The sequence below is a fragment of the Calliphora vicina genome, chromosome 1 (genome assembly GCF_958450345.1).
Source record: "Calliphora vicina chromosome 1, idCalVici1.1, whole genome shotgun sequence".
In the NCBI taxonomy this organism is placed as follows: Eukaryota; Metazoa; Arthropoda; class Insecta; order Diptera; family Calliphoridae; genus Calliphora; species Calliphora vicina.
Genome location: NC_088780.1, coordinates 28289371 through 28315917, shown reverse-complemented (window position 1 = coordinate 28315917; position 26547 = coordinate 28289371). Strand labels below are relative to the sequence as shown.

At 27.9% G+C, this 26547-nt stretch overlaps 1 protein-coding gene across 10 annotated transcripts in view; it reads left to right on the top strand.

The window, feature by feature from the left end:
* pyd (polychaetoid) overlaps nucleotides 1-26547 on the top strand; it is a 313355-nt gene that overhangs the window by 221583 nt on the left and 65225 nt on the right. The window contains exon 1 of one of the 10 annotated variants that reach the window (XM_065505896.1): nucleotides 1307-1658. The exons of the other annotated variants lie outside the window; for them this stretch is intronic. Within the exon in view, the coding sequence (XP_065361968.1) occupies nucleotides 1584-1658 (75 nt within the window). The 5' untranslated portion in view covers nucleotides 1307-1583. Of the gene's footprint in view, nucleotides 1-1306; nucleotides 1659-26547 lie in introns of those variants that run through there. 10 annotated transcript variants of the gene reach the window in all.

Genomic DNA, 26547 nt, shown 5'->3' with positions numbered 1-26547 from the left:
CTGTCGCTAAGGGATACATTGACTACTTGTAAAACTGCTGGGATGTATTTTGGTTTTGGAATTGGCTGGTTTCTTAGGTGTGTGAGTTTTGTTTATTATTTTATGTTTTGCTTACCTGTTGTTATAGCTGGAGTGTAGAGTGTAGACTTTTCTAAAACATGTTGTAGAGAACCGCATTTATGTTGTTGAGTTGATTTGAGTGTGTTTCTTTTTGTATAGTTTTAGCATGATTTTTTTTCTGTGTTTGTTTTGCTTGTAATGTTTGGCTGGCTGCCTGGGCTGGTAATTCTGTATAGATGTTTGTATGCTTAGCTTTGTTGGGCCTGTCTGTCTGTCCGTTTGTCTGCTTAATGGTTTGGTTACTGGCTAAATGAAAAATCTGACTCTGACTCAAAAACAAAATCTCTAATATGTGCGCGTCCATTTCAAAAGCATAAGAGATTTCGTGGCGAGTGGACAAGATTTACGGACTAATTGCAAATGTTTATAAAGAGTTTACCTGTTACAAAAACAACAACAACAACAAAAACTACCAGCACAATTTAAAATGTTTTAGAGACCACTGGAGTCTGTACTTTTGTGTTTTAAACGCAATCAACAAAAATGCTCTATCTTACTACACTTAATCAAAATTATTATATTCAGCATAAAAATTGAGAGTGTGTTTGAAATTTTAAACGTCTAAAACTCGCGTGTTGCTTTTTCAACTTTTCAAAATAATGATAAATTATAGTGTAAAAATAGTAAAAAAAAAAAATATCACATAATGGCTAGAAAATGTTAATAAGGCCATAAATTCATCATATTTACTCAGCAGCATGTCTAACAGTCATTAAATTAAAAAATAAATACAAATTCTAAACAAAAAAGTGTAGTTAAACGAAATCTTAAAATAATAATTGTGATAATTTTTAATTAAACATACAGCATAAATTTAAACAAATTTATGCAAAACAAGTGCCGTATTTTTTATTAAATTAAGATACTTAAAAATATTTCAAATAATTCAACAAAATCATTTAAATATTATAAACAAAAAATAAATTTTATCTTTAAAATCAAATTATAAAATTTTCTATACCATAAATTGTCTTAAACCAAAACCAAAAAAAAGAATGTCTACCTTGGTGTAACATGTAGTTTTTATTTAAGAAAAAAATAAAACCCAACAAAATCTAAAATAAAAAAAAATATATATATTTTTATACCTGTTTTAAAATTTTCTGAAAACCTGTTGATCGTTTCGTTAAACTCGATCTCCTCACCTTAAACAACAAAACGAAAAAAATAACATAACATAAAATAAAATAAAACCAACCATCTAGGTATTGCCTTTGTTTTTGTTAGAGTGTATAGGAAAAACCGGGTCCTTGCTGTATGCCTCAAACGAGTGTGTGCCTGTATCAGTGTTAAATTTTTAATTTCATTGCTGGTTGGTAGTTGCATCATGTCAAATTATCATAAAAACATTGTTTGTGGATAATCTCGGCTCTCACTCTCTATCTTTCGATTATTCATCATCAAGGATTAATTTTGTTTTGAAAACAAAATCTTGATATTTTTTCACCTCTCCCCCTCATAAAATGGATATAGTTGGTCCACCCTCAGGAAATCAGATTGTTTTGCCGAATAATCATTATCGTCATGACTCACAACAGGTAAATTTTGCAATATTATGAAAAAGAAACCTATTAAACCATAAACAATTATGAAAAATTTAGTTCGCCGCACCTATTTTAGCCAAAAATGTTATTTATCATAATAAAAAGTAAATATTTAATTTATCTCCATGTAAATTATAAGGTTATTTATAAAACCGTTAAAATTATATAACAAATTAAATAAGCCTTCTCAAAATTCTGATCTAAACATAAATTAGCCGCAATAAAAAGTGTTAAATTAAAACAATTTATACAAAATGGTTATATTATCGAATTCTGGCAAATTCGAGCGAATTCATTACTTATTTATATATGGAATTTTGACATTATCAAGGCGTATTAATAAGGCGAGTGCAACAAATACATCGATGCAAAAATAACACGCATTTTGCTTTTGTTCAAATGTAGAAGAATTGTCAATATCAAGGCGAATTAAAGTATGTATTGTTAATGTTATTTATAATAACAATTGTAAACATAAACAAAGTTTGACAGAAGACCTACATACATCCACGGCGAATTAAGAATCAACTGATTTTATGCACTCACCCAAGGCGAATTTATACAAGGTGGAGTCAGTCAAACAGCTGATAAATTTTTTTACGCTTTTTGGTTCTAACAACTGTCAAAACTTGTTGTTATATTTAAATAACTACATATTCTAAGCTTATTAACAAAATATTTATTGTTTACATAAATAAGTAAAGCCCTCACTATTCAATTATCTACACTATATTAAGTTTAAATAATTATTTGTTTAATTTTTGATTTTGGTTTTTTGCCATTTGTTAAGACCAATCGTTGTTTTTGTAGAACTGACACCACCTTGTATAAATTCGCCTTGCTCTCATCTTATTAATACGCCTTGGACATTATCAAATAATTCACTCAATATTGAGAATTAATCCGCTAGAATTCGCCATTCCATCCAACTTGTATAAATTTATTGTTATGAGGCGAATTCACTTGTGTTGGCTTCTGCATGTTTTATTACAATTTCCATCATTTAAGCAACAAAATATTACAAATCTGTAAATTAAATTAATTCGCCTCGTATTCATTTGAACATAAATAAATCTAAATTTATTTTGGGTTTACGAAAATAAAAACATTGAAATGTATAAAATTGAGTTAATATTTCAATTTGACGCCATTAAAAAAGTATATAAATAATAGAAATAAATTCGCCTCATATACAATTTGTTTAGATTTAAAAATTGCTTGTATAAATAATGTCAGAGTTAAAAATTAATTCGCCTTAATTAAAATTTTAAAGTTCTGATTAATATTGAGTAATTTAAAATAACCAATATGAATTTTCAATTCGCCGTGAACAAATTATATGCTTATGATGATAATAATGAACCAAAAATGTGTAATAATTTATAAAATTAGTAAAATGACAAATAATTATTTAGAAACTAATTTCGCCGCAAGCAACAAATCTCTCAATTATATCAAATTTAATAAAAAGTGGTGGCATTCAAAATATTTTTATAACATTTGTCCAGTTTTAACAAAAATTTGAATTCGCCTTAACCATATTTATTCTCAGTTACAAATAAAAACATCTCCTTTGTTATATTTAATTATACATCCAATTACTTTAAATACTCATAAGAATGTCTAACTTATAACGGTTGCTTATTAATAATTTAAATTTTGTACAATTCTGAATTCACCGCTATTTAATTTTACCCAAGTGACTCTAAGGGCCATTATTACAACTTGCTTTTAAGTTGCTAATAGTAAAAGTTAACTTTAAGCAATAGAAGCTAACATTAAAGCTAACTTTTACTATTTCGAACTTAAAGGCAAGTTGTAATAACGGATCTAAGTATATTTTTTCAGATTTTTTCAAGATTTCAGTAAATTTCTTCCTTATAACTTTTTATTATTTATATTAGAAGTTTATGTAAATCTGAATTCTGAATTTTAATACACAATAAAAAAAACTCTTAACACGCATAAAAATGTCATAATTAAATATTAATATTTTTAAATTTTATGAAATTCTGAATTCGCCGCAATTAAATTATACCTAAACTAGTTCGAATACGAATACAAGTTTACGTTTTGTAACAATTAATAGCAAATCAAAGAAGATTGAATAAAGTCCGAATTCGCCGTAGCTTTAAAACTGTCTTCTTTATAATACTTAATTACTAATCATTTAAATTTGTTAGAATTCTGAATTCACCATAACTAATTTTAACTTATCTATAGCTGTCATTAATAAATCAATAAAGTTTGACTAAAACCTGAATTCGCCGAAACGCAAATTAACCTCAATCTCGCAAATAAAGTACATAAAATTTACTTCTTTATAATAATAAATTATTAATCACTTAGATAGCTAGAATCTCTAAATTCGCCGCAACCAAATTTAGCTTTAAACACTATAATTAGAAATAATAAATTATTTTGTAATTCGCTGTAACCAATAACTTTAAATAAACACAAAAATGTCTTCCTCATCACGTTTTTTTGTTATTAAGTTAAATTTGCTGGAGTTCTGAATTCGCCGCAACTAATTTTTACCGCAATCATTAAAGTTTGTTTAAATTCATAATTCGCCGTAACTAAATTTAAACCGAATAACTTTAAATCAACACGAAAATTTCTTCCTTATCAAGTTTTTTTTATTATTAGGTTAAATTTCCTGGAATTCTGAATTCATTAAAATTAAAAATGTATTTTTATAGCCGTTGATAATAAATCAATGAAAATTAAAGAAAATTTTAAATTCGCCTTAAGGAAATAATTTGTAATTAATCACATAAAGGCTATTTATTCGAATTCCGTTAGCAATTTTTCATACCCTGCAAACAAAACTAGCTAACTTTTGAATTCGCTGTATAAAATTGTTGCTTAAATAATAACAAATATTTTGTTTAACTGCAAATTATTGTAAATTTATCAAATTTAACATATTTATAACAAATCTATATTTAACCCTGTTTTAAAAATAAAAATTACTGCCTACTTTTAGGGTATTTTTTAAAATTGATGTGAGTTCATAATTTACATTTCTACACGTGTTTGAAAATTTATAAATAAATCGCTTAAAATAAATTGTATTGATTTTGCATAAATGTATGTATTTTAAACCAAACTCACGCAAATGTTGAACAATAGCATTAATTAACAGGTATTATTATTTAAATAAAAAAACATGTAAATTTTTTGTTACAATTTTAATGATCTTAAACCAGTTTGGGATTTATAAACAATTTAAAATGATTTACATAAAATAAGGTTCTAAAACTAAAAAACAAAATAAGTTTAAAATAAATAAATTTTATTAAAAATATAAATTTTATTAAATCTCATTTGTTTCCCTTGAGAAATGTTTGGCCCCATTTCCTCTCTTTCGCCCACTGTGCTATAATGTATTATTAAAAATTTATTACAATTTAAATATCTAGCTAAATACCAAATAATTGACTCATAAATATGTGAAATGAAAAGCAAAATCTTAAAATACCAAAAACAAACTAGTACTTTTACTTTCTATACGAAATGTTTTAAATCACAAACAATAATAAATAGTTTTATTTACGTTACGCTATTGTTAAATCTAAAAACTAAGCAAAAAAACGCTTAATAGCTCAATAATGTAATATGAGTATAATCATAGTTTCATATAAAAAAATAGTCATATTGTTATTTTAGTCATACTTAAGTGCTTTACAATACAATCAATTCCTATGATACCTATGATTTTCTTGGTTGGTTGGTTTGATTGAACAAATCTGACTTTTTTGTTTTACATAAACTCAAGTAGTCTACTGTTTTGTTCAAAAAAAGTGAATGCCTTAGGTAAAATATACAAATAGAAAATCAAAATAAATAACTTGAAAATCTATAACAAAATATCAGCATGTCTCAACTACAAAATTGATAGTTTAATAAAAAGATCGTTTGATTCAGATTAAATTTCAGTTTAAAAGCGAAATTCCAAAACCAGTAAGTAAGGAAATTTGACTGCAAATGTCATACAATTTTTTTTAATTTGAGTAAAGTTTTAAGAGCTATTAATTTTTTTTTAACAACGTATCGCTCTTGTAGAGAGCGATTGATTTTCTATAGAAAATTTTTCGCTCTTGTTGAGAGCGATTGATTTTCTATAGAAAATGTTTCGCTCTTGTTGAGAGCGATTGATTTTCTATAGAGAATGTTTCGCTCTTGTTGAGAGCGATTGATTTTCTATAGAAAATTTTTCGCTCTTGTTGAGAGCGATTGATTTTCTATAGAAAATTTTTCGCTCTTGTTGAGAGCGATTGATTTTTCTATAGAAAATTTTTCGCTCTTGTTGAGAGCGATTGATTTTCTATAGAACATTTTTCGCTCTTGTTGAGAGCGATTGATTTTCTATAGAACATTTTTCGCTCTTGTTGAGAGCGATTGATTTTCTATAGAACATTTTTCGCTCTTGTTGAGAGCGATTGATTTTCTATAGAACATTTTTCGCTCTTGTTGAGAGCGATTGATTTTCTATAGAAAATTTTTCGCTCTTGTTGAGACCGATTGATTTTCTATAGAAAATTTTTCGCTCTTGTTGAGACCGATTGATTTTCTGTAGAAAATTTTTCGCTCTTGTTGAGACCGATTGATTTTCTATAGAAAATTTTTGCTCTTGTTGAGACCGATTGATTTTCTATAGAAAATGTTTCGCTCTTGTTGAGACCGATTGATTTTCTATAGAAAATGTTTCGCTCTTGTTGAGACCGATTGATTTTCTATAGAAAATGTTTCGCTCTTGTTGAGAGCGATTGATTTTCTTTAGAAAATTTTTCCCTCTTGAGAGCGATTGATTTTCTATAGAAAATTTTTCGTTCTTGTTGAGAGCGATTGATTTTTCTATAGAAAATTTTTCGCTCTTGAGAGCGATTGATTTTTCTATAGAAAATTTTTCGCTCTTGTTGAGAGCGATTGATTTTCTATAGAAAATTTTTCGATCTTGTTGAGAGCGATTGATTTTCTATAGAAAATTTTTCGATCTTGTTGAGAGCGATTGATTTTCTATAGAAAATTTTTCGCTCTTGTTGAGAGCGATTGATTTTCTGTAGAAAATTTTTCGCTCTTGTTGAGAGCGATTGATTTTCTGTAGAAAATTTTTCGCTCTTGTTGAGAGCGATTGATTTTCTGTAGAAAATTTTTCGCTCTTGTTGAGAGCGATTGATTTTCTGTAGAAAATTTTTCGCTCTTGTTGAGAGCGATTGATTTTCTGTAGAAAATTTTTCGCTCTTGTTGAGAGCGATTGATTTTCTGTAGAAAATTTTTCGCTCTTGTTGAGAGCGATTGATTTTCTTTAGCAAATTTTTCGCTCTTGTAGAGAGCGATTGATTTTCTTTAGCAAATTTTTCGCTCTTGTTGAGAGCGATTGATTTTCTATAGAAAATTTTTCGCTCTTGTAGAGAGCGATTGATTTTCTTAAGAAAATTTTTCGCTCTTGTAGAGAGCGATTGATTTTCTTTAGAAAATTTTTCGCTCTTGTAGACAGCGATTGATTTTCTATAGAAAATTTTTCGCTCTTGTTGACAGCGATTGATTTTCTATAGAAAATTTTTCGCTCTTGTTGACAGCGATTGATTTTCTATAGAAAATTTTTCGCTCTTGTTGACAGCGATTGATTTTCTTTAGAAAATTTTTCGCTCTTGTTGAGAGCGATTTATTTTTAATAGAAAATTTTTCGCTCTTGTAGAGAGCGATTGATTTTCTTTAGAAAATTGGTTAAGAGCGATTGATATTCTTTACACTTTCATTGCATAAAAACTTAATTATAATCATCTGCATCAATTTCATCCACATTAAATGTCAATTTTATCTAAAAGCGCAGCACTGTGCGACGTGTGCTGCAATGTAAAGGCTTGTTAACCACATTTATTGTCTTACTTTTGGTATTTTTTTTCAATTTCTCTTTCATATTATCTTTAAAAAGATGTCACAATTGCAAAGTAAATTAAATTTCAAAATTTCTATTTTATTGTGGTTGAGTTTCAAACAGATGACTTTTCAAAACTCTTTCAATTGAAACTTTGAGGTTTTATAAGAAAAACAAGTATGAAAAAAACCACAGCTACACCCGCCTGAATAAAGTGTATCGTTATAATATCTTGCATCTATAACTGATAAACGATAAACAAATTACTACCCAACTAATATTTTAATTTGGTAGTGAATAGTTTTCAAATTTCATATCTAAATCATAATGCAAATATTTTTAAAACCAGATACAGTTTGTTTACAACAAAATTATAGCAATAATTGGACACTAACTGCAATAAAATTTGAAGCTTGTAATTATTATTATTTTTTTTTTAAATTTCACTCTCTATTTTTATTATCAAGTTATGATCTTTATTATTTACTTTATTTGGTTAGTTTTGATTGATGTTTTTATTGATTGACATTTTTGGTAAAAGTTTTAACGAGTTTTCTTTGGCTGCATGTTTTCTTATAGAAATTACCAAATATGCCCATTTCATGCAACTGCTTATAAAATGTGAAAAAGTAATTTCTTTTTGTAAATATTTATTTCATTAAGTAATTAATAATCTTTGTTACTTTCTATTTTTATTATTTAGTTTTAATTTTCCAACAAACCAAAGAAAATGTGGCTGCAACGTCCCGTATAACTTTAACTATTGTGAAAACAGTTAGGGGTTTGAAAATAGCATAATAGCCAGCAGAATGAAAACTAATTCAGAACCATAAACAATTTATAAAGATCTTAATTTTCTTATTTTAAAATAAAAGTTAAATTCAGACATCAGATTTAAAATGGAAATTTTTAATGTTTGTTTCTTTTAAGAATTTAATTTTTCTTCTAACAAAATTTTATTTGTCCCAAAAGATAGTCAAGTTTTGAATTAAATGTAAAACATGGTGCTTTTTCTCTTTTTAGTAAGATTTCGTTTTTCTGCACTAAATATCCAATTTGCTTAGGCCAGATCATCAGGAAACCTTTTCTCAAAAGGCTTTAGATAAGCTAAAGATATTATACAAACAAAACTACATATAGACTGAATGAGAATTACAGACACTCAGATTTATTTGTAAAAATATCAAAGCTTAAACAAAACAAAAACAATAAACAGTGATATTTTCTTACATTCTTTTTATTACGATTAATATTTGTTTATTGAACCATAAATTATAAAAAAGGCTTAGCTGGCAAATACGCAATTTTACATAAATATGTCGTTGATGCAGCCTTGAATTTCCCCCTGAATGTCCTTCGCATCTATATCAACCAATTTAGACAGATAGCACTCAGTTATCATGTCTCTATATTAGATCACCAGCAACAGTCACTGCTTGACCAGCCTCATTTCCGAAGAAGTAATGTCCAATGATGCCTCCATCTCAAAATCCGTGGTAATGGTTTTAAATCAAACGATATGGGGGCCAATTCTGATAACCACACCTTTTCCACATCAATATTTTGTAGTTTAGAAGGAAAGCACTTAGTGATCATGTCGTGATCATGAGCTCTGGTAACTTTCTCTGATTGTCTAGCCTCATTTTCGAAGAAGTATGGTCCAATGATGTAAATCCAAGGTTGTGGGCTTGATAACATAACCCTTTGACTTTAAATAGTCACATAAATAAAAATCGAATGGTTTTAAATCACGCGATCACGGGGACCTATTCTGATCACGAAACCAGAGAGAAACCACTTGTCTGTATAAATATCATAAACTTTAGACAGAAACCGCTGTCTAAATTGATCATCGAAAACGAGAGAGAAACCACATGTCTTCCACATCAATATTATTCAATTTAGACAGAAAGCACTCAGTTATCATGCCTCTATAAAGATCACCCGCAACATTCATCTGAAAATATGTGGCAGTTGTGGAAATGGTGTTAAATCAAACGATATGGGGGCCAATTCTGATAACCAAAATGAGAGAGAAACCCACACGTTTTCCACATCATTATTTTGTAGTTTAAAAAGAAAGCACTTAGTGATCATGTCGTGATCATGTGCTCTGGTAACTTTCCCTGGCTGACTAACCTTGTTTTCAAAGAAGTATGGCCCAATGGTGTATCTAATCATAAATCCAAGGTTGTGGGCTTGATAACATAACCCTTTGACCTCAAATTATCACATAAATATAAATCGAATGATTTTAAATCACACGATCTAGGGGACGATCTGGATCACGAAATGAGAGAGAAACCAATTGTCGACTGTATCAAGATGATCTAATTTAGACAGAAACCGCTGTCTAAATTGATCATCGAAAACTAGAGAGAAACCACATGTCTTCCACAACAATATTATTCAATTTAGACAAATAGCACTCAGTTATCATGTCGCGATATTCTGCACCAGTAACTGCTTGATTTGCCTCATTGTCGATGCATCCAGCACAAAATCCGTGATAGTGGTCTTGTTGGCATAGCCATTTAGCTTCAAATAATCAATGAAAAATAAATTAAAAGTTGTTAAATCACACAATCTAGGGGGACAATTGTGATCACCGAAACTCCCTCGTATCTCACATGTCGTCGGCATCACCGAAATTGAGAGAGATAAATCATATGTCGTCCTCATCAATATTATTAAATTAAGACATAATGCTCTCAGTTATCATGCCGTGATATCAATTCGATTTGTTGCCAATCGAATTATTCTACCTTAGTAACCGAATTTTACAGTTGTGGCTACAAAATTTTAGAAGGGGTAATAAAAGTTTGGTTTCTTCAATCGAAAATCGTCTTTATCAAGCAGTGTTTAAAAAGCTACGATAACTAACAAATACAATATAGCTACAACTACTGCTTCAAAAAAGTGTATGTAGCGGTAGCAGTAGCATTTGTCTTTTTTCGTTTTCTTGTTTTTTTAAAACTACTGCTACCTTCAAAATATAAAACTATTAACAGAGCAGTAGTAATAAAACATGAATTGTAAATGGAGTAGTAGCATAAAAATACAAATCATTGTTACTGCACTATATCGAGTTTTAATTTTTATTATTTAGAAATAAGGTAGCAGTTAAGTAGCAGTTGATGCAGCAGTTGATGCAGCAGTTAAGGTAGCAATAAAAGTAGTCAAAAAAGAAAATCTTCAGTCATAACACCAAAATTGACAGAATTAAACACTGTGTGTTGTTTTTGTTTTGAGAGTGTTTGAAAGAATTATTCGTTTTTATTCGTCTCAGATGTTCGTGTTGCTAACAGAAGGATCGTGTTGTCTGTGTGTATATCAAAAAATCCGAACTTTTGTTTACAACACGACCAACTTACACAAATATACATTCACAACAACAACACACAATATACTTTTTTGGCTGAAGATTTTTATTTTTGACTTATTTTATTGCTACATCAACTGCTACTTAGCTGCTACTTCAACTGCTACTTCTTCTAATACCTCAACTGCTACTTCTATTACTCCTAATTTTAAAATTAGCAGAATTAATAAAAAACTAATGACTCTGCTACATCAAAACTTTTTCTTTTTTAAGGTAGAATAGAAAATAAATTACTCAGCTTCTTTTAAATTTTTCTTTTATTGGTGCTACTACAACTACTGCTACCAAAATGTGAAGGTAGCAGTAGTAGTAGTAATTGAGTAATCGTTGCTACTGCTACTTGTAGTCTAGTTTTTTAAACACTGTATATAAGTTTGTCATTCTATTTGTAATTTCTACATTTTTCATTTGCGACCCCCACAAAGTATATATATTCTGGATCGTTATAGATAGCGGACTCGATATAGCCATGTCCGTCTTTCAGTAGCCTGCAAATAACTTACAAACATGATTGATACATCAATATATCGGGAATTCTCCCGGCTCGCTTGCTATTTAAAATCGGCCCACAAATGTCTGAGATATAACGAAAAAACCGGGACAACTTCGATTTTTGGCCTATTTTTGATCTATATCTGGATTTCTATGTCATTAATATATACAATATGGGTAGCTAATGATAGATATTTCCACTGCAACGATGTATATAAGGCTATAGTAATTTGGACCTACAATGGGTCAAAATCGGAAAAAATATCTTTTAACCCGAATTTTTTTTATAAAAAAAAAAATTATTGTCATAATTTTTTTTTCACTAATAAATTTAAAAAAAAAAATTAAAAAAATTGTAAAAACAATTTTGAAAAAAAATATTAAATTTTTTTTACCCAAAAATATTTAAAATTTGTATTTTAAAGGGTATTTAAGATTCGTCACAGCCGAATATAGCTCTATTAATTGTTTTTTTTTTTTGCAATTGCCCAAATTCAGGAAAAATCAAATCTTGGGTGAATTATGTAAACACTTTTAATATACATAAATGTTGCTATTTATCTCTCCACAACTGCTTACATTTAATTATTTTACAAATTTACCATGATAACATTTTAGTTAAAGAAAACCCATCTTGTTTGTTTTTTATATTTAAAAGTTTATGGTCATTTTTAGTTAATATATTTTTTGTTTTCGTTACTGTTGATTAAATATGCATGTCATGATATTTTACGATGACAATGGTGGTGATGATGATGTTTGTGTATCTTATAAATAGAAATTTTGCGTTGATTATCAACAAGTTTTTATGTTTTTCTGTTTATTTGTTGATTATTTATGGTCATTTCAATAGATATTTTCTTTTTAAAAAAAAAAAAAAACATTTGACTTACCTACTATTCAATTTAATTTTTCATATTGCAAATTTCACTGTTTAATTATGGGTAAGGTACTTGGAAAATTAGTATGTACTTCTATAAATAAATAATAAAAAAAACAAATGTAGTAGTTAAACTATAGTTAGGGTTATTTGAGTTGGAACAGCTTTTTATTTCTAAATATTGAAAGAAATTTATTGTTAAATTTATTTAAGAAAGTGCCAATACTTAGCTTGTTTTGTTTTACAATATTAAATAGAAAGTATTTATATTGAAATTGTTGGCTTATTAAAAAAAATATATGCCAGCCTAACCACAAAAGTCTTAAAGTCGATTTTAAGTCCATAACGTTGACTATTGCTTTAAATGTCGTGGCATTTTTAAGTCATACACCCTATAAATAAATAAATAAAGAAATTAATTAATTACAGAGTTATTAATTGAATAACTCTATCCCTCTAATGCTTAAGCATGCCTCAAGGCACTCTTCGCAAAATGCCAATAAATGCAAATATAACTGATATTTCATTTAAAAAACTTTGAAAGCTTTTTAAAATAATTTAAGTGCGTTTTTTAGCAACTGTTACATGAGTTTTTGAAATGCAAAATCAGCTATATTTTTTTCTTTCCAGGCCAATATCCTTATGTGATATTCCATACATAACCCTATTCTTTATGATTCAATAAAAAAAAAATTATTTAATTCAAATCTTGCGAAAATTTTGGAACAACTTTCGGAATAATTGTATTTCCATAAAAAAATTAACAATATTAAGAATAAAACTTTATTGTGTATTTAATTTAAAATTAAAATAAATTTTGTACATCCATTAATTTAATTAATTACTTATTTTTATATTTACTAATTTTTTTCTTTCCTTTAATTTCTTTTCTCTTTCTAGGTAAGTTTCCATTTTCTTCCACAAAAACATTTAAACCAGGTTGGTTTAAAAATTAAAAATGTAAATTCCTTATAAGCAAAAAGTAAGTTTTATGTTATAGATAATTTTAAAATTGCTGCAATTATGTTGGAATAAAGTCTTCAAACCTTAAGTGGTTGGTGTTGGCTACAAAATAATGCAAAAAAAACCTTAAGAATTTCACCCTGTTTCTTTTTTGAAAAGTCGTTGTCTTTGTTTTTGTGTCTTTAAGGCAACAAAACCACAAAACTGCATTTTATAGGTGCAAAATGAGCAAACAACATAAGTAAATAAAACTGCATGTAAAAATACTTTAAAATAACAGAGTGGTTTTAAAAGAGAAGTTAGTTTGGAAAAAAACGTATTAAAAAATGCTGAAAAAATGTATTAGAATTTGTAGGCTTAGTAGAGAGCAGAGTTAATTAATTCAATTTCGGCTTAATTCACTAAAATCTTAACCCTCTGACCCACAAGAGTGCCTCAATGCATGCCTTACAAAACACCAATTATCTCAAAAAGTAATTATAATTTTTTTTTTTAAATTTAACTGTGACTTTAGTTACAGATTTGTTAACATTTCCCTCGAAGGTCGAAATGCATTCTGACTTTTAGTTTTTGTTCTGTCAGCTGTTTTGTGAGTGATGTCATAGTTCTAGCACGTGAATTTTTTTTTTTTTTAAATCAAAGTTTTACTAACCTTTAGTTGCCCGATCTCTTCGAAATATTCTTTATTGGTTCTTTTTAATAAAATCTTATAATCACCCCTATCGCGAATCAATATTTCATATGAAATATGATCCCTTTTCCCATTTTTCGTTCATAAATTTTGTTCACGTGAAAAAATTCCCCATGTTGTGAAATTTTGTAAACAATAAACAGCTGTTGCGAACAACTATTGTGAATGAAATGTTCAGGGGAATATCACGATAGCAATTTTCCCTTTAAGGGTAATGGATATTTCATGGGAACAAAAATGTCACATGTTTTTCACTATAGGGGTGAATAATTATTGTTTTTTACACTTAAATCGGCAACAATGCCCTGAGGCACTCTTCACCTTTTTGCACCTGGTTCCTAAACTTAATTTGCAAATTAGTTTCTGATGGATCTTCTAAATAAAATTATTCTACAACATTTTTTAAGCTTTTTAAAGTTAAAAGGTTAAAACGGAATTAAAATAAATGAGAGCCATTCATTCCAAAAATTCATTTTCAACATCTAATGTTTTTAGCTTCATTCAATGTTTTTTTTTTTTAAATATACAATAATTCATTCATTGTTGAATTAATTCATAACAGAATTCATTCAACCTTTGAATAATTAAATTTTTATTAATTCAAATCTAATGTAAATTGAATTAAAATATATTTTCTTCATTCAGTTTTGTTCTTGTTTAGCTTTTAATCATTTTCAAAATCAGTTGAAACAAATTGACTTAAGCCTTTTTGTAATAGATTTGAATTAAAGAATATTTAAATGATTCAATAAGCAATTAATTCTAATTAATTCTCAAAGGAATGCATTTAATATATTTGAAGTGCAATTAAATTAACACTATGAATTTATTCATAATGAATTCATTAACTGAATGGTTATGAGATAAAATTTAATTTCGAAAATGGAATTAAGAATAAATTCTTTCGAAGAGTACTTCATCACCCCATTTTGGAAATTTTGAAAATGCCCCGCAAAATCTGAAGTTAAAAAGATACATATTTATTTTTTTTTAAAACCCCGAACTTCTATATACCGATTTTGAATTTGTATAAAGAAAATTATAGCAAATCATTTAGGCTTTCAAATAACACAGGCATTTTTATGTATTAATTAAAAATATTAGACGATTTTTATACCCTTCACCTTTGTGAGAAGGGTTTGTCATTCCGTTTGTAATTTCCACAATTTAATTTTCCGACCCTATAAAGTATATATATTCTGGATCCTTATAGATAGCGGAGTTGATTAAGCCATGTTCGCCTGTCTGTTGGAATCAACTTACCGAAGTCCCCAAATAACTTACAAACTCGATTCATACATCAAATTCTCGGTCCGGGCACGGTTGCTATTTAAAATCGAGAAAATCGGTCCACAAATGGCTGAGATATAAGGATAAAACCAGGACAACCTCAATTTTTGACCTATATCTGGATTACTAAGTCATTAATGTAGACAATATGGATAACTAATGATAGATATTTCAAAGACCTTTGCAACGACGTATGTATATAAGACCATAGTAAGTTGGACCTACAAAGGGTCAAAATCGGAAAAAATATTTTTTAACCCGAATATTTTTTTTCACCAAATTTTTTTTTCGATAAATATTAAATAAAAAATAGAAAAAACAAAAAAAATTTAAAATTAAAAAAAAAATTAAATGGGTCAAAATCAAAAAAAAAATATTTTTTAACCCGAATTTTTTTTCGCAAAATATTAAAAAAAAAATAGAAAAAACCAATATTACGTTTTTATGTCTGGCCGCATATTCTAGGCCTTCTTCGGCCAATTCTCTCTTCAAACTAATGAAATGCATTCGGTACAGGTTCCCTGTGATGGTCTGATCATATTTCAGCAGCTCATAATAGATAGGACCTCTTTTCTCCCACCAAATACAGCTAATTACCTTTGCGCCATTAATATTTGGCATTGGTGTGGTTCGACTGGTTGGCCGGGCTTCAATTGCTTAATTTTATTTAGCTTTTCTCATTTGTAGTTTGCCATTATTTTATTGAATTTCTCATCTTCAATTAGAATTTGCTCAATATTAATTTGGATTTCTCAATTTCAATAGAAGTATGTACTTTAGAATCATAATAGTGCTCTGTCATTAAAGGATCTGAAATGGTTCTCATTACAATAGTTCTAGAACTACTCAGTTGTTTTCAAGCAGATTCGAAAACTTATCCTGGGAATAGTAATAGATTTTCTGCAAAACATTTTAAATCAATTTGGAAATTACAGAGTTAGGAATCGTCACACAAATTTCGGGAAATTTTTAACATTCCAAAAATAAGTCGATGAAGTCCCTAAATAAAACACAATTGAGGAGCCGCAGAACAAAAGAATATTTTTTGAAAATTTAAAGATTTTGGGAAATTGAATTTTTCTAGAAGTTTTTAACCCAAATATTATAAAAATACCAAAAAATTAATTTGTAAAAAAATTCGGAAAAGTACCTTTTGTTCTGCGGCTCCTCAATTCAATTGACATCATTGTCAGTGATGCCAATAATTTGTGACCAATTAGCTCCAAATCAGGTTTCGATATTGAAACAAAATGTTAACACTTTCAACTTTTTCCGATTACAAATTAAAAGAAAATTTACAATTTCTTACTTCATTAAGCTGTCCCAAACTAATTTCCTTTATTCCCCATTATCACCTCTATTTGTTAAACCCTGTTTTCACAAATAAATATTTTCAATACAAACAACAACAATAACAAAAATTCATATTGAAAATAATTAAAAAAAAAAACATAATAAAAAGCAACAACTACAAAAAAACACAACATAAAGAAACCTTTACAGAAACAAATGTGACAAGAAGGAGAATGAATACAAGAAAACTAAACTGGTTTCTTGGCCGAAGACAAAAATAAAACAAAAAAAGAATAAATAATAATAAAAATAATACAAAACACAGCATGCATGATGCTGGGAGAAAAACAACAACACAAAATAGTGCCCTCCAGAATCAAGAAAATATATAGAGAAACATTTACACATCTGTACTCACCTTTGAAATCAATAATAATGATCATGAGGATTATTATTGAAGCCCAAGACGATCTCCTCTCTCTACACAATTCTAAACCAGGTTTTACTGAAACAAAAAAAAAATACTCACTCACACTTACTCAATTACACAAAACCAGACAAGTTCCAAAGGGTATTTTTTGCTTGTTTGTTCAATTGAGTGTAACTTAATACTCAATCTTAATAATTTGACTCATTTGTTTTAAGCTTGATTTGTCACTCAATAATTGTGCTTGCTAGTGGCTGGTGCTAGCTATAGTCAGTCGTCCCTGTATTTGAAAAGAAAAGAAAGAAAAAGTATTTCAGAATTTTAGTTTTTTTTTGTCATTGGTTTTACCAGAGAATACCACAAATACTACATTTTAAGACTCTGTTTTTTTACAACTTGATAAACTGGTTTGGATTTACATTGTTTTTTGTTTTGTTTAATTTTATTTTATTTGTAATTTGCTTTTTCTTTTGTTATTTTTGCCTCAAACTCAGTATATTCTACATAGGGGTACTACAATATAATATTTTATTGGCGGCATGCCAAGTTTTAAGAGTGACTGTGTATAAGTGATTGTGTGTTTGTGCAGAAAAAAACATGATATTTGTAAATAGGGGGAGTTTCATATTATGAAAATTTTGTGTAAATGGTAAATTTGTGATAAAATTAAATTTATATATAATATATCAGAGACCTGCGCCGACTAAATTTCACGGAGGCGGCTCTTGACTCCAAAAAAGATCGGCATCGGCTAGCCTGCTGTCAGCCATCTATAGAATAACTGCTCAAATTCTAAATAATTAAAAATTTAAAAAGTGAAATTCTTAAAATTTTATGAAATTACTAAGGAACTTTTATCAAAACCTGCGGCTATTTTGAAGCCGACTTAAGCCAAAAAAAAATGGGCTGCGAACAGCCGTTCGGCGCAAGACTCTACTATATTAGGGTACTATTTTAAAATATATAATTGGGGGATTCAAACGATCTGCTATTAAGTCATATTGTCATAATGTCCTAATAGATTATGATAGCTTACACAAAAAACATTTTTAAATTGCTAATTGAGTAGCTCCCAATGATTTTGCAAGCTCTTATTGAGTTTTACAACAATCTTCATGGAGTAATGCCTGCAATTCATGGTCTTCCGAGTCAAAATCACCACTTCTGAACCGAACAAACCATCTCTCGCACGTTGAAACCGATTAAATGCATTCACCACAAGTTTTGGTGAGCAATCGGTGTGTTTCAGGGGCATTTTTTTTCAAATTAATCAACTAAAGCAAAACTTCCCGCATATGACGCTTTATTTTAACATGGGCGTATATTGCTATTAAAAATAGATAAAATCGGAGATATAAGAAAAAAACTGCGAGTACCTCGATTTTAATACCCTTCACCATGAGTGGCAAGGGTGTACATTAGAGTGACAATCAGTTGTATGGAAAAAAATGTTTGTTAAAGTTTTGAAGAGTGCCGGGTGGAATATTGTGACACTAGGCCTAAATGTTAAGTGCTGAAAATTTGAGCCAAATCGGGCAACGATTTCTGGAGATATATGCAAACTTTTACTGTTAATATGGAATAAATAGGTGAAACTCGTTAACTTTCTGCATTGTTTTCTAGAAATATGTACATTTATTTATATTAATGAATCCCAATAAGCACTCAAAAATTTAATTTCAAGTGTTGGATATTAAATTTGAATTCAATTTGAATTCCAGTCCATTTTTCAATTATTTTTCAAGTCAAACATTATTTTTGAAATACATATTTCATATTCTTTTTTGTCAAACAAATAATAAAAATTCATCAAATTAAAAAAATTATTAAGAAACAATTGAAAATAGATTAAACAATTTTTCTATCACATCAAACATCAGTAAGTAAAATGCGAAAAAGCAATATGGAGTATATAACAAATTCCTTCCTTATCACACAGAATCCATCGCCAATTTCCGAAAAATTAAAGACTCGTCAGTAGATGAAACTGTTAAATATTTTGTTTTAGATTCCCAGAGGAAATCGAAAGTAATAAAACTTCAGAATGCATCTCCAAGATCTTACAATGAGCTGATTGTTTTTAATTGATTTGTATTTTAATAATATATAAAACATGTTTTTTTTTGCAAAATAAATAGAATCCAAAAAAATTTGAGATTAATCCGATTATTTTTTCGACTTGAATTAAACAATAATTATAGTATTGAATTAAACTGTATTTTAAAGCTTGAATTCAAGTATTATTCCTACTTGAATTGAATTTTAATTCAAGACTTGAACTCAACTGTATAAACACTGGAATGTTCGACTTGAATTCCAGTTTCCTTTTCACTGGAGAATGCTATTGAATTAAAGCGTACTACAAGTGTATTTCAACCCTTGAAATGTGAATGTATGACTGGAATTAAACTTGTTTTATACTTGAATTCCAGCGAAAATGCTTATTGGGATATTACATAAAAAAAAATTTTGGAAATTAACCCTGTATCTCCTTTGGTTCAAAATTACCCAAAAACTGTATTATCGCCAAAATTAGAGAAACATGCAAATTTTCCAGTTTTTGAAAAAATTTTGCTACTAAATAAATACTTTTGCAATTGAATGCAAAAGAATCGAAATGTGTACGTAATTATCGTTGTAATGAGACATAAATGACAAAATTTGATTAAAAAATTTTTAAGTTATTACAAATTCGCCAGACCATTAACGTGTTTCAGGCCACTTGAACAAAAAAATTAGGAAAAAAATTAAGATATTTCGAGAAAAATTTAAATAATAGCTCATTTTTACTTAAAATATGTCCATATTTACTTGTATATGAGTTTTTGTCTTCGTAGGATACCGTTAAACTATTCGCAGGTATGACCAAAAAAAAATATTTTTTTAACGGCAGTTTCAAAACTCCAATTTCAAATTTTTAAAAATTTTGTTAAACAAATTTCAGAATTTTTTGATCATCACTTGGGGATTTATTGTCAACATAATAGGGAATAAAAATGTGGAAAAATTATGTCAATACCTCCTATAGTTTTTCCGTACCTGCGATTTAAATTTTGCGAAATTATCTTTTGAAATGTATGTATATGATTCGGCACAACCGAATACAGCTCTCCTACTTGTTTTTACATATTTTTCACACAAATTATTTTTTCAACACTTTTTCCAAACATTCTTTTAATTTCAATTTGTTTTTCTACAATTTTTTCCAAGCATTTTTTTCATCTCAATTTTTTTTAAATCTTTTGTTAATAAATGCAAAACTATTTTTACATTTTGCAAATATTTTCGTATCACTTAAATAATTTTTGAATATACAATATGAGAGGAATTTAAAAATCCCTTTCCCAGTTAAAACCTTTATTTAATATGAATTATTAGAAAGTTTGCAAAATTGAGGGCAATAACAATGTTACCCGTTCCCAATGTTGCCTTTTTTCAGTTAAGACCCAAAGGCGTTATTATTATCAATAAAATAAACTAAAGGCGTTTAATTTAAAATTTGTTTAATTAAATTTATAAATTTAGGTTCTATTTTTTTTTTGGATTTTTAAATAAAAAAAATTCTGCATTAATTAATGTAAAAGGCATACATTAATTTAGAAAAATGTTTACAAAGTTTATTTTTAAATGCTTTTTCAACTAGTGTCTTTATCATCGATCTATTACACATGGTAGCTAAATTTTAAAAAAAAAAAAATTTAATGCTCATTTTTAATATCATTGTCTGGCTAAAAACAACAGCGTGCCAACCTTAAAATACCATTAATCATTTACCTTAAAAAAACGATCTTATAAATAATGATGACTGACTGCCATAAGAAGTTATTCTTTTTTTGTTAACAATACATAAAAGCGTAATCTTCATTAATTCTTGTCTTTAATTGTGTTTGAAAAAACCCAATATCGTTTGAAAAAGTTTTGAAATTTCAAATTGTTGTTGATGATGTTGTGGTTGTTTGGAAAAAAGGTGTAAATTATAGATAAATCAAGGTTAGATGGTTTAGTTGTAAGATTAATTATGGTAATTTTGGATTTATAAACAAAAAATTTGATAATTGTTCTTTAATATTTAAGAACTTTAAAGGGCAAGAGTGTTAAATTAGTAAAGAATATCATAAAAAGTTTTATTAGTTTCATTTATCATACATATTAGAAATTAAGGTTTTAAAAAGGGTTTGAGAAAAAGTCAAAAGCAAGACATGAAGAAAGAAGAGTATTAAATAATTAAAAAATAGAGAATTTTCAAACTGATTTTTACAGAATTTATTTACAATAGATTAACAATTGACTGAAGATTAGATCAGTTGAGTTAGTGATCACTGCGATCGTTGATTAAGACCTCTTGATTTAAATGTGAAACCAAACGTCAGTGATGATTTAGATCGCTGATTAGAGTGCAAAACCATCTTGATTTAAACCTGAAACCAATCATTGGTTTATACTTTAAACATTTTTGAAGTGATCTTAACCTGAAATTAGTTAAAACATTAGTTTGTACTTTATAGTGAACATAAATTTCTAATATGCTTTTAAATCTATTGTATAACTATTAGAACATTTATAGCTATCTGCATTAAAATAAGTTTATGACCCTTACTTTACAATACCCATTAATTTATTTTGTACCTGTGGATTTAATTGTGACACCAACTGTATAATTCGGTTACTAATTATCATAATAAACCTTTATTCTCAAACTTGTTAGAAATAATAATTTCGGATTGAAACTCAAACTCTTGTTCTAAAACCCTAATAGGAGTTAATTTATTTGTCATTTATACACATTTTAAAAGCCCCATTGTCTGTACATTTTGAAATACAAAATAACCAGTTTTATTAAACATTATTATGCAAATTATTCAAAATAATTTGTTGAAGAAAAAAACATATTTTTTCATTATTAAATTGTTGACATTCTTTACACATAGTTTTAAATTTATTTATACAAATATTTGTTTATTTTTATTATTGTATCCCTCCCTAGACTATTTACAATAGATTATTAATATTTATGAATGAGTCAGTTAGTCAGCGGCTTTTGAAATTGAAATTTATCTGTGTGTTTGTCTCCACTCAGTTAGTGTCTCCGCTAGGAAATCTAAACCACTTTTTATTAACATTTTAAGGCAGGTAAATTAAATTGACCTGTTTTTTATATAAATTATCAAATTTAATTATATTTTCTATAGAAAAAAATGTATTAAAAAGCCATATGGATATAAATATCAAACAACTGTGATTGTGGTATTTTATGTCTTTTTTAACGAATTTTTTTTTTTTAAATAAACTCGTATTACGCCATAAATTTGTTGATATCTTGTTGTATGGAGTATTAAACACCGTACAAATATTTGTTTATAGATTGAGCTTAAATATTTGTATAAAATATGTAACCGGTTACCACAAATTCAGTGGAAAAAAGTTTACATTTTTTAACTACAACTACTGCAGCAGCTACTGACAAGAGTAGTTCGTTTTTTTTTGGCTAAAAAATGCGTTTTTGTAATCAAAATTGACATGGTAATATTATACAGTGGATGATAAAAATGTAAATTCATAAATATGCTTAATTATCCTGACTTTAACAAGGTGACAGATGGGAAGAATTCAATAAAATTTTTAAAAATATGAATTTTTTATATGCATAGTTTGAAATATCACTGTACAAATTATATAATCGGCTGGGTTCCCGAATACACCTTTTCAAATGCGCTTAGATTCGATCTGTCGCAGATTTCTATTGTCATCGTTAGTAAAAATTTAATCTATAGTATTATGCTACTATAGAAAAAGAGTAATATTTTTGGCAATTAAAGCTGAGTGGAATTGACATTTGTTTTATTTTGTATTCAATTTCTTTATCATAATCTTCAAATAACTGAATTATTTCAACTTTTAGGAATTAACAAAATCAAATGGAGTTTGAAAAAAAAAAATCGATCTGTTCAGAAATTCAAACTATTTTGAATGGAATATATTTAATTTCTATTAATCTACTTCATTCATTCTAAATATTTTATTACTATCTGTTGCAAAAAAAATTAAAGTTACTGTAAAACAAATAAAAGACTAAGAGCCTTTCACCAAATTGTACTTTATAATAAAAATTTTAAATGTTTTTAGGTAAAATTTTTTTTAATTTATTAGTGAAAAAAATTTGTGACAAAAAAAAATTTAAATTTCTCTTTTTTTTAATTTAAAAAAAAATTAATATAAATTTTTTTTTTTTTGGAAATTTTTTAATGAAAAATTTAATGACAAAAAATTTTTATGCTGACAAAAAATTCGGGTTAAAAATTATTTTTTCGATTTAGGCCCATTGTAGATTTCAAATAGCAACCAAGCCGGGTCTATAGCGGATATTTTGATGTATGAATCATGTAAGTTAATTGGGGGATAGGGAAGTTGATTTCAACATACAGACGGACATGGCTATTTCGACTCCTCTATCTATAACGATCCAGAATACTGAATAACAAACTTAAAATTATTCCTGTGACAAAAAGCTGTGGCACGAAGAGCTCTGTACGAACAACAATTTTGCGCTGAAGATTTTACTTTTCCTCAAGGAAATTATTGATCTTTAATAGAGTAAAGATCGACACTTATAAAGTATGACCAAATATTACCTGATTCTATCGATAAATCTAAGCATTTGACTGAATTTGTTGTTCCCTTATTTTTAATTAATGCTGCCATTCTCTTATAAAGGAGCGGATCAAGGAGGGTGAAAAAATTTAACTCCAAACCCTCAAAAAACTAAAATGTTTTAATACAAAAAAGGAAAAAAAGAAAAATTTAAAATAAATTTAAATTTATTTTGAGTTCGATTTTTCGATCCGCAATTTCCTATAGGTTTTCTTTGGGACGGAAATCTGGCGATTTGACAGAGGTGTGTTTGGGATCATTGCCGCGCGGAAATCTGCAAACTAGGGGGATATTTTTTTTTTAGCGTGTGTATATCGTTAAAAATATTGCTACCGCCAAACTAAACTGTCTTATTTGTGTACTTAGGATCCAGTCTTTTTCTCTTCGGCCATCTTACAAGTGTTCTTCCATCACAGCCTCTTAAATGATATTTGGATTAATCCGAAAAGAGAACAGAATTCTATTTCTGGCAGTCCGTTTTATTAGAAATAAGAAGGTTTTCGCTGGGCCTAACTTGACCAACGACTAAACAGTTCGAAAACTAATTTCGAATTTAAGATTATTGAAAACCTGATTTGTCACAGACAATGTTATAAATATATTAAAAATATCGTTTTTACTCTAAAACAGTTACGTCCAGCTCATACGCACAATGTGCGAGCTTTTACAAAAGATCTTTTGTGCTTTCAAGAGTACAACAAGCATCAGACAACAATGTTTGATGTTTATTTTGCAAATAAACAACGATCAGTATTAAAAGCTTTTTAACACAAACTAAAAATTAAAAAATAAAATTTTTATAAAATGCTCTTTTTCGAAAATATGTCTTTTAACAAAACAACTTTTTGACATAAAACGATTTAAAGCTTTTATTTACAAACAAAAAAATTTAAACGAGAACACTTTAAAATAGCATTTTTTCAGAAAAGGCTCATTTTCACAAGAAGCTTTTTGAAAAAAAAGACAGCCAATAATGGCCGAAGCCATTTTTTCGATTGATTCGACACTATTCGTATTTCCTCCTATAAGTCCTCAGCAAAAAATTTTATTGTCAATTAATGAGTTAAAATGCTAAATCCTGACACTTGCAACTTACACAATAGCATTTCAACTTATTAATTTAAAACAGGAATCAAGTACTTACCTCAACCGCTTATAAATATGTCATAACTTTATATATCTACTTCTAAGTAATGCAAACGGTATATAGTAGTTATTGAAAATCTTTTTTTTTTTCTGGATCACTCCTAACTTTTCACACATTCCTTTGGATTGTATTGCAAAAAAAATGCTTTAAATTCTGTTATTTGGAATGAATGGCCTGGGGTCTAGCTATTAGGCTTAATACATATTCATGCTTTCCTTTCTTCAGTGTGACACTTGTTAGCAGCACAATTTCAAATGACAATTTCTAAGGCTCATAAAAAACCGACAAAAAATCTTTATCTATTGTCTGGCACACAATACCAATGATTTGTTTAGGAAAACATCTTAAACAACAATTTTCTAAACCAAATGACTCTTAGGTCTTTTGTTATTCAATATTTTCAGAATTTTTGCACATACATATGGAAAAAAAAAGTGCAAAGTAATATTAAATATGTATGTAATTCCAAACACCAGGGGTGTTGTTTCCTGTGTGAAGACAGAGAGTGAGTTGAATATGGATGAGAGTAGTTCTATAAAATTTAATTGAAAATATTCACTTCAAAAAGGGTCAAGTAATAATAAAAAATAATTTGAAGTTGTTTTATTCATAAATATGTGGGTTACACATATTTACGAATATTGTTGAAATAACAAAAAAGTTCAAGTGTTTATTTTTATATACAAAAATTTAAATTAATCAACACTGTTGTTGATTAATAAAAAAGCTATAATTAACTTAAGTTTGTAAAGGAATAAAAAACTAATGAACAGGTCAAAATTGAGGTTAATCTGTAAGAAAAACCCCACTCCTCCCTGTTGTTTTATTTTCAAATCTAACGAAATCAATACTGGTAGCAGTTGTCTTAAACACTTTTTAAGCTTTGGTTTTTTGCTTTATAACTTTCGTTGCTATTATTTATGGGTGTTTTTTTAGACATATGTGGCGATAACAATCATCAGATCATTTGTATTTGCTTTTTCTTTAAAGCTTTTTAATATTTAGAATTATAAATGTTAATTTTTAGCAAAGAAATTCCATGTTAATTTGGTGAATTGTGTTTTCGTCAGAATTCCATGTTAATTTAGTGAGTTGTGTATTAATTTATTTTTAGCAATATGTTTAATTCTTAAGAATGTCTATATGTCTATAAAACTTTCACTTATCCAAAATTTCTATAAATTTATGCGGATGTTAGTTAGATGCTGCTTTTATTTCTCTATCTAACTATATGTATTTTGCTTACACATTTCTATATTGAGGTTTTTACAGTTTTATTTTGAACAAATGAAACTAAAATTGCTTATACAGTATTGAGAAGCTCATTAATGATTGCTACAAGAAAGAATTTATTCAAAATTATATTAATAATCCCAGAATTATAATTTTGTGAAAATTAATTTTAGTTCTAACTCGTCCACCTATGAACCGATTTTGTAGATTTTTAATAGCAAAACTCCCGAAAACATATCCGATGTATTGTTGTATCATTCATATTCCTAAAATATTTGGAGACTTTAGAATGTTTATTTCAACACACAATTTTTTTTTTTTCAATTTAAAAAAAGGTTTAGTATATTTCTCCTAAATGAACAATCAAAACTAAACTAAGACTATATGATGATTATAAAAGGACCCATGACTGAGGCTAAACTAATTCCATTTAAAGTCAGTAAAAAGAGTCATGGATAAAGCTAAAATAAGACTATATCAAGATTAAAAAAATCTGTATAAATTGCAACTATTAAAGCTAAACTAAAACTATATAAAGACTATAAAGGGACCC